Consider the following 9,762-nt stretch of genomic DNA (forward strand, 5'->3'; position numbering starts at 1 on the left):
ATGAAAAACCATGTACAAAAACAAAACAGAAAATAATTTCAAAATTGAAACCAAAACAAAGAATTTTAAAAACTGTTCTCTAGACGGGAGCTAAATTATAAAAATAAAAATTACATCATAAACTCAAAACTTAAACTGTTAATTTGTATATAAATTTCAATCTCTGCCTCACCTGATTTAAAAGTTGTAGTTCATTATGTCAATATATTTCCTATGTACGTCTTTATGTTTTTTTAACATAAAAAAACAATTTTCATAGCTTATGGGAAAACTTTCAGAACTAAACCTCAATTTGTGTTTTGTTAAGTTCCTATATATCTAATGTTTATGATTGTGTTTTTATTTTTATAGAAAAACTGAAGCTATTAGGCAAACAATATATTATTGAGGTCCTCTGTTAACTTTTTGAATTGAAATTATCATGTTATTTAGTTATTATTTTATTAGGAAAATCAAAATAATAAACTTCAATTTTGTACCTACATACAATTAATACATTTTACTTAATAAATAATTCGAAATCAGTCTTAGATAATAATAACATTATGCTACATGGACAACAAGGAGGTACGGGTACCTTAGTAGGGCACATTTACTATTTTTTTTTTTAACTCATTCATTTAAGTTAATATAGAAAATGTAAATTACCTATGTTTAAAGTTAAAAGTAACTTTAATTTTTTTAAATTTGTAAAAATTACACTAACTAAATATCAAATATTATTCAATTCAATTATAATTCTATGAATATGTAAAAATATAATAATAAGTAATAACTATTAACTATTAATTAATAATGAATAATGAATAGGTAGGTACTCAGATCTTGTTTTATCTTAACTTAACTTGAGTTATTTATTATCATAAACTTGCCCACCTTTGGTTATTTCGGCCACCTATTTATAATAATATATTCAAATAAAAAGACACCTTATTAAAACATAATATGGTTATTATAAAAAATAATCTGTTGTATTTCTCAATGGCTACAAACATTTCAATAAAAATAAATATAAACAGTTTAAAAATAAAACATAATTGTAAGAACTGTTGTTACAAAAATTTCATTACTGAATACAATTAATATAAAATGAAAATGCTGTATTACCTACCTAATTATTAGTTTCTATACGAAAAGTACTATGGATACTAAATTGAATAGGTACTACCTACCTACATTTATAACTCACAAGGTGGATGCGAAATCTTGACAACGCTTTAGGTACATATTTTATAATAGGTATTATAAACTATTGTAGTGCCCATTTGTACAAATAAATATATTGCCTATTCTTATTTGATGAATTTAACAACACTATTTTAGATTTTGTAATCAGAAAATTTAATAATACCCAGCTTTGTACAATATCATAAAAAGATACTATTTATTAAAATATAGATACGATCGTTCAAACATTATTTTTGAGATGTATTTGTAAGTATGTATGTAGGTAGGTACATCAGGAAAAAGTATTTATTTACTTGAGAAATGTTTACAAAATATACAATCACTAAATATAAATTATTGTAGTGTCCGTCTTTATAAAGAAATATTTTATTCTTATTCAATGAATATGACAACACAATTTTAAATTTTGTAATCGGAAAATTTAATAATATCTAGCTAAGAATAAAAAATATTTTATTTCTTTAAACTTTGAAACATAAATAATTATCAAAGGTTTATAATATGGACTGTACCACTGTGGCACTGTGGTAGTTAACTATGCTACTTACTTCAGGTAAATGTACCTACCTACCTCATGCTATGTCATTAGTCAATGCTCAACTTTGAAGAGTATAGTAAAAAGACAGTAGGTAACTACCTATTTATTAAAATAGAGATACTATCATTTAATAATCATTTTTGAGATGTATTTTAAGTAAGTACCTACCTAGGTATCATCAGGAAAAAGTATTTACATGAGAAATATGTACAAATACAATCACCGAAATACCTATTTTACAACGAGCCAACGAGGGTCGTACGTTTTAAGTCTCTAAATCATTTTGATTTTGATTTTCCCTAATTTAAATCAACCGACAACTAAACGATAATTTCTCGAATATTATTTTCGTATCTATATCCGATTTTACTTGTTTTAGCAGAACTCCGATTTCACACCGATTTATCAAACGTGACCACTAGAGCGCGTTGTGTGTACCGAAATTCGTTTTTGCCCTCCAAACGATAAGATTGAAGAAAATGTTTTGCAATCACAAACTTACGATACCCACTTGTTCATGTTGACGTCTCGTAGGTCTTGGATCATGTTACTGGAAATTTTTATTGTGATGATCTGAATTTCTTAATAGATTTACTACAGAACTCAATTTCGGGATCGTTTAAGTGCTCGAGTCATCCTTAACGAGAATACAATGAGTGTGACTTGCCAACCAGAGCTAGCAATCTCTTAGTATTTCTTAAAATATATTTATATTGGTTTGTGTTTTATCGTTTAGACAAAATTAAATGTAACTAAATTTTCTGGTTTTGGATTTGGTTTTTTTTTAATACTGGTTTCCAATTTTTTTCGCTTTCAAATTCAGATTAATACCGGTATCCAGTTTTTTTTTGGTTTTGATTTTGTTTTCGATTTCGGGGCTTTAACGGATTCAAGCCCTGCTTTTAACAACGGTAAAGACCCATACATTGGAATTAATAATGTATTTTGTTCAAATAATATTGATAGGAATTTAACTATAACAATAGGTGCATTTTTTATGTTATTTGTTAAAAATGTAATTGCATTCAAATAATAATACACGTCCACCATTCCAAAGCAAAATATTACGACCTACGTCAAATGTTTTAAAATAAAACGTTATAATTCTCTTATCAAAAAAACAAAATAATATGATATTTACAATAATTTATAAAATATTATATTATATCGCACATAATATAATTTTTGATTTTCAAAAATTATTTCCAATAGCGTATGTGTGTAAGTATTCTAACTCCTTTTAAAGGGCTTCACTGATTTTGATGACATTTTTTACTGTGAGTTATTATACTTGTGCGAAAATTCAAATATTTGAACAAAGAAAACAGATAAGTATTTTAAAGTTCCACCAAATGATACAGTGTAAAACATGAAAACCGTTTCTGTTGATTTATTAGGTAAAAACAATATTTTATAAGAAATTTGATAGTATTGAAAATAATCTATATTTTTTTTTTTAAGTATTTGTATTTGTACCTACTCAAATATTTTTTTACTGAGTATTCAAATACATATTTTAAATACTTTTCGAAAAAAGTAACTGTATCTCTGTATTTGAGCAGTTTTAAAAAGTATCTTCTACAAGACTGTTCGGGGGCAATAATGTGCACCGGGGTAAGATACCTAATAAGACGGTCGCGAAGGTACGTCGTCTATAATACAATTACATTTATATCTGTACGGGTTAATAAACTACTACCTACGTACCTATATCGGACGCATTTGCAGTACTCGTGTGACTTTTGTCATTAGTTAAGCTGGTTACCAAGGTGGGCATAAACAATGTTCTCGTTATGACACTCCGACAGCAGATTGTGGTAATGCACATAATACACTTTGCAAATTCTATGGAAACCCTTAAAATCATCAAAGCGAGCGTAATTTGAACTCAAATTTATGAGGTTTCATTGTTTAGTGTACTGTTCCAAACAGTGAATAACTTTTCCCCAGGTTTAGTTAACAATATTCGCCAGAAAGACTTACGAACATTGTTTCCACAAATTATTTTCGTCATCTTAATTTTGCACTAAAAAAATAAACCAAAAGTAGGTACCTACTATTATTGATTTTTTGGTGGAATTCGTACTTTTAAATTAATTGAAATTTGCATAATGTTATAGTTTGTTTTGAATAACTATTTTTTTTCCTCGGTGGTAACTGGAAATGGTAAACGCACAGCTGCTTCTATAAAACAATTACTCTGTTTTTCAAGTGAATTTGTTTATTTGATTTACTAATATTATACCCAGCTAGGTTCACAATCATATTATATAGATAACATATAACCTACAATACTATTAAGCTATCTGAAAATTAATATGAACCTAAAATGGATTATTTTTACTTAACGTGACAAAATGTAGTGATCAATAACAACAAATGGTTTTAATATTGTATGCAGTTAAGTCAACACAATATCTAATTGGATAGATATATTTTTTAAAATAACAATGAATTAAACAATATTAGATAATTCAATTCATTTTTGTATACACAATTTCGATGGCACGATCAAAATCATAAAATATGAAATAGGTTTTTTTTTATAATCGAGTTACCTTTAATTGATAAATATCCGCTATTTATCAAAAATCACTTAATTAGATAATATTTAAATATTATGGTGATAACAATATGTGATAATTAGGAATCAAAATACAAACAAAAAAAATCGTTGATGCATAATATGATTTGACATAATATTCCAGATTCTTTGAAGTTTATTTTATTTTTTTATTCGTGCAATAACGCAACATGCAATAATGTTATATTCAATTTTTAGTCTGCGCTGTTTAGTAATTTATTGTGGTTGGATAAATTATTAGAGATAAAAATCTTAACGATCGTTACAAATGTTATAAACATTTCAAATTCGTAGCAATATTTTATAATTTGTTTGATTTATTATCCATCCATTACACAAATCTTATTCCGTAATAAATTGATATAACTCATTACTCCTTTGCATATTATATACGGGTATCAGTGTCAAATTGAAGACAACTCGAAATTAGTATAGTCGCATCACTATCAAAGTTCAAGTTGTGCAGTCGCTACTGAGCCTGTTGTGAGACCTGTACATCCATTACTCAGATTTGAACAATATTAATATCGAAATAACTCAGTGTCATCGTGTGAAGTTGAGTTTGAAAATAAAACCATTATGACAATAACTTAAGAGACGATATTAATGTATTAATTAAAAAAAAATAAAAATATTACCCAAGACCATAAAAAAAAACTAAACTTTAGAATATGCTGACTAGCCCGTAAATATAATTGGTTTTTATTCACTGACACTTAATATTTTACAAGTTGCGCATATTACCCTCGTCGACGTCATCCATTATACATTTTATCGTTTTATGGGCAGGAATGAAAACAGTTGTAAAACAAATTTTCAATATCACAACTCACGCACCACGTTAAGTTGTCAGTCATCAACGGGGTCCAACGAGTCGTTGCAACTATGTAGCAGAACTACCTACCCACTCAGCTTTTACCATGCAAAAGTTGTGCGCCAAAACTACAATGATAATATAACATTTATATTTGACTCATGACATAATATTATACTGCTCACGCAATAATATGTAATATAACCTACGATATTTTTACAAAATTATTTTTCAGCAACACCCCAATACATCTTATATTATTATTGTTATACGAAAAAAAAAATAACAATAATCAATATATTTTTGTGACGATGATTGTATTTTGGCAGGTAATGAGCGACCACTTCGATCATTACACAAAAGCACCAAGCCGTGATAATAGTGTGGACCGGTACAGCCGGGCAGCCAGTCGACTGAGTGGAGGGTCGAGACAGTCATCAGTGGAAAAGTCACAGAACCAGCAGCAACAGAGGAGAGGAGGAGACGATCGACTTCCGTCTTCGTCATCTTCCGCAGCTGATAAATCATTCAACGGTGGTCCTGGCTTCAATGCAGCGTCGGCGGCCGGGGCCAAGCAAAACAACTCGTCATCGGCCGCCACGCAGCGTCAACCACCGCCGTTTGAGGATATCATACTTAGGCAACGGAACCTCGGGCAGGAGATCGTTCCGTCACCTATCGGGCAACCCAAGCGCACGGAGTCCTTGTACGTGAACCCAAATACAGCACGCAAAGAGACCAAACCTAAAGTGAGTACAACATATATTCGGCCTAGGAGTAGGAGTAATAGTCCTGATAATGGTGATGACCAAAGCATAAATGGCGGTAGTGTTGGTAGTGTTGGTAGTGTTGGTAGTGGTGGGAGTGACAACAGTCATGGTAGCCGTCATGGCTCCATTATTGGTTGTTGTTGTTTTATTTGCAATTGGAGCGATGATATGATCCACGATAATAGTGATATTATTGATAGTCATGGTAATCTAGTTATGAGAGGTAATAGTGATGGTCGTACAAATAGTAGCAGTACTAGTGATGGCAACGGTAGGGGTAGTGGTGATGGTCAAGCTATTATGGATAGTTTTAATTTTAGTGAAGTTGGAGGTAGTGGTGATGGCCGCGTCAGTAGAATAAGTGGTTATATCCACTCTAGTAGGGGCAGGGGTGTTGGCCGGTCTAGAAGTAATAGCACTGACAACTACGGTAGTAGAGTTAGAGGTGATGGAGTTAGTGCTGATGAGCATGATAATATGATTAATGGTGGTGGTCGCCCTAGTAGGTGTAATGGGAGCCGTGGATCTAGTAGGGGTAGGGGAGAAGGTCGATCAAGTAGCAGAAGTGCGGATGGTCGAGCTACGTCTAGCACGTTTCCTTTGAATAGCAGCAATGTCCATTCTAGTGGTAATAGCGCTAGTGGTAATAGGGGTAGTGGTAATAGTGCTTGTGGTAATAGTGCTAGTGGTAATAGCGCTAGTGGTAATAGGGGTAGTGGTAATAGTGCTTGTGGTAATAGCGCTAGTGGTAATAGGGGTAGTGGTAATAGTGCTTGTGGTAATAGCGCTAGTGGTAATAGGGGTAGTGGTAACAGTGCTAGTGGTAATAGTGCTAGTGGTAATAGCGCTAGTGGTAATAGGGGTAGTGGTAATAGCGCTAGTGGTAATAGCGCTAGTGGTAATAGCACTGGTGGTAATAGGGGTAGTGGTAATAGGGGTAGCAGTAATAGCGCTAGTGGTAATAGTGCTAGTGGTAATAGTGCTGGTGGTAATAGGGGTAGTGGTAATAGCGCTAGTGGTAATAGGGGTAGTGGTAATAGGGGTAGTGGTAATAGGGGTAGTGGTAATAGCGCTAGTGGTAATAGTGCTAGTGGTAATAGCGCTAGTGGGAATAGTAGTATTACCCGCCCTAGTAGGAGTAGAAGTGGTTTAAGAGTCCACTTTAGTGACGAAGTGAGTAGCAGTGATGACCCCCCTAGGGGTAGTGGGCCCAATAGAGATCACAATCACATTAGAAGTAACAGGCACAGTAGCTGTGATAGTTACTTCGATTTAAGGGATTCAAATCAAGTTACTACAAGTGGCTCTGTTGGCAGAGATACTAGAGAATTTGACAATACAATTAACTTCCCTGTTAGTACTCATGGAGATTACGGTAATTTTGGTGGTTATGGTAGTGGTGGCATCCGTAGTAACTTTGACAACCATTCTGATATTGCCAGAGTCCATAGAGTTGGTCGTTATGAAAGCGGTGGCGTAAGTTATAGTCGTAATGATGTCTACGTACGTAACGACATTCGTGATTTTAGTGTTGTCCACGGTAGGAGTAGCATCCGTGGCAATGGTCAAGGTCGCATTAATCATGGCATACGTGGTGTTAATGGCGTCCATGTTAGCAGTAGAGTGGTACGTGATCATGCTGACCACCACGTTAGAGGTGTGGTCATCCGTGAAATAAGTAACAGTGGCCGTGACAGTGGACGAGGCACTGACGATTATGAATATGACTACGATTATGAAGGTTTTTACAACTATGCAGATGACTATGATGATGAAGGTAACTATGAAAATGGATATGGAGGTGATGTAGATAACGGAAGAAGACGTAGGTTGTTGCCATCAATTCCGTTTATACAGCATATGATGTGGTTTCGATCGTACTTAAGAAATAGTCGTAGGAGCATTTTTTTTTACCACACGTAGGATAGAGTTCCCTGATGGTGCTATTTTTGATTTGGTGATTACTAAAAATTGTAAAATATAATTTGTACATTTATTATCAGTAGAAAATATCGCATCAATATTCAATAACTTATACCAGGTTTAAGATAATATCGTACCCGTATGTGTTGACTCCGTTTTACCGACGTATAATAGAGGATTCCATTAATTTTCTGGGTTATTTTTTATATTAGAGTGAATTGTTCTATTGCCATATTTAATGGTAAGCATATTATTCAGGGCTCAATTTAGGATTCGTTTGATATAATTATATTAAAAAGTAAGTTATGAGCATTTTAAAGCTTACAAAAATTTACAATTTTAAAATGCTTATAATACTTGTTTCAAAATTAAAATATGACAACTTTGGTGAGTGCCCTGGTAATACCAATCATTTCCTTTAAAAACGTAAAATTTGTTATTTTATTCGTTATTAAGATGGAGACAGCACATGCGGGTACGATGTTATCTTAACCAATATCGATTAGGTACCCAAATATATTAACTACAAAAATATAGACGGTTATTTGTATTTTACATAATATTAAACAGGTACCTACTCTAAACAAATATCATAAAAACATAAGCCGGTTGTAATGATTGCAAAGAAAATTGTTAATAAACGATGATACACCAAAATCACTTCAGCTCTAACTTACTTACATAACTAGCGGACCTATATGTGCTCAGGAAACCGGTGTGGGTCGACCTGGTAGCAAGTAACATAAGAGTATTATTGTGTTATCGTATAAATTCGGTGTAATATAAATAGTAATAATATTTTCCGTTTAGGCTACAGGCTATAGCTAGATTATTAAACTATTTATAAAGTGTGTACAGTGTAAATAAATTCTATTCGTATTTTACCACCCAGGCTGGGTTGGCTTTTAAACATTAGACAATGATTTTATTAGATTTAAGGTAATATATGTATATACACATTTTCAAGGTGAAAAACCTACCTGCATAATTGGTCAGAATTGCATTTCAGTTGTCTTCTTTCCTCGTTTTTGTTTTCAAAATGTATTATTAGTTGATGGTGATAATTTGCAAAGAGCAAAGATTAAATCTTCAATACAATTTCGATACTGGAATTCAAACTGTGTCAGTTGAAACCACTTTAATTTTATTGCTTATAGATTTAGAATATTTATTAAAATCCAAAATGTAAATTTTATGTTATCTGTTTTAAAATGTAAATAATTATTGTATTTCAATTAGTTCATATAATATGTAATTCGTGGGCGCTGAGTTTTTCAAATTTCATGGAGTGCTTACGTATAATATCACGTTTTGTTTCATTAATTTCCGTACCCCATGGAATGTATCATGGTGTGTTTAGGCATCGCAGCCCCACAATAGCCGGCATCCATGGTAAAATGTATATACTTTAATAATTGTACTTCCGCGTTTCAATGACTTGAGTTAGAAATTTGAGAATATTAGACCATGGTTACCTATCTAGGCTACTATGAAAAGTGTAATATTCACCATCACTTTTAGCAGCACGAAAATCCACTGTATTCCATCCTCGTCGAAATCTAAGTTTTTTCTGCTGTTCATCGAAACCAGAATAATGTTTATAAAATGTAAATAATTTAAACACTTGCCTGTATATACATGCAGCTTTTTTGCACCCTTCCGGTATACAAATTATGATATCTGTTTTAAAGTTTAAATTTATCTAATTAACTGCTCATATATTATAATATAATACAAGGGCGCTGGACTTTCCAAATTTCACGGAGGGCTTACGTATAATATCTATTACGTTTTTTCCCAGTCATTTCCACACCCCTCGTAGGGTGTTTGAGTACCGCAGTCCACCAATTAGTCGGCACCTATGGTACTATATGCTATAATATTGTACATACGCGTTTCAAAGACTTGAGTTAGAAATTCGAGATTATTAGACCACGGTTACCTA

General features: G+C 32.3%; 1 protein-coding gene across 1 annotated transcript; it reads left to right on the top strand.

Moving 5' to 3' along the window:
* The first annotated feature begins 5,435 nt into the window (after positions 1 to 5,435).
* On the top strand, positions 5,436 to 7,817 carry LOC132953712 (uncharacterized transmembrane protein DDB_G0289901-like). The gene has a single exon (XM_061026078.1). It carries the CDS (start codon positions 5,436 to 5,438, stop codon positions 7,815 to 7,817), a length of 2,382 nt encoding a protein of 793 aa, XP_060882061.1.
* Positions 7,818 to 9,762: the final 1,945 nt, after the last annotated feature.

Source organism: Metopolophium dirhodum, chromosome 1, assembly GCF_019925205.1.
Source record: "Metopolophium dirhodum isolate CAU chromosome 1, ASM1992520v1, whole genome shotgun sequence".
Lineage (NCBI taxonomy): Eukaryota > Metazoa > Arthropoda > Insecta > Hemiptera > Aphididae > Metopolophium > Metopolophium dirhodum.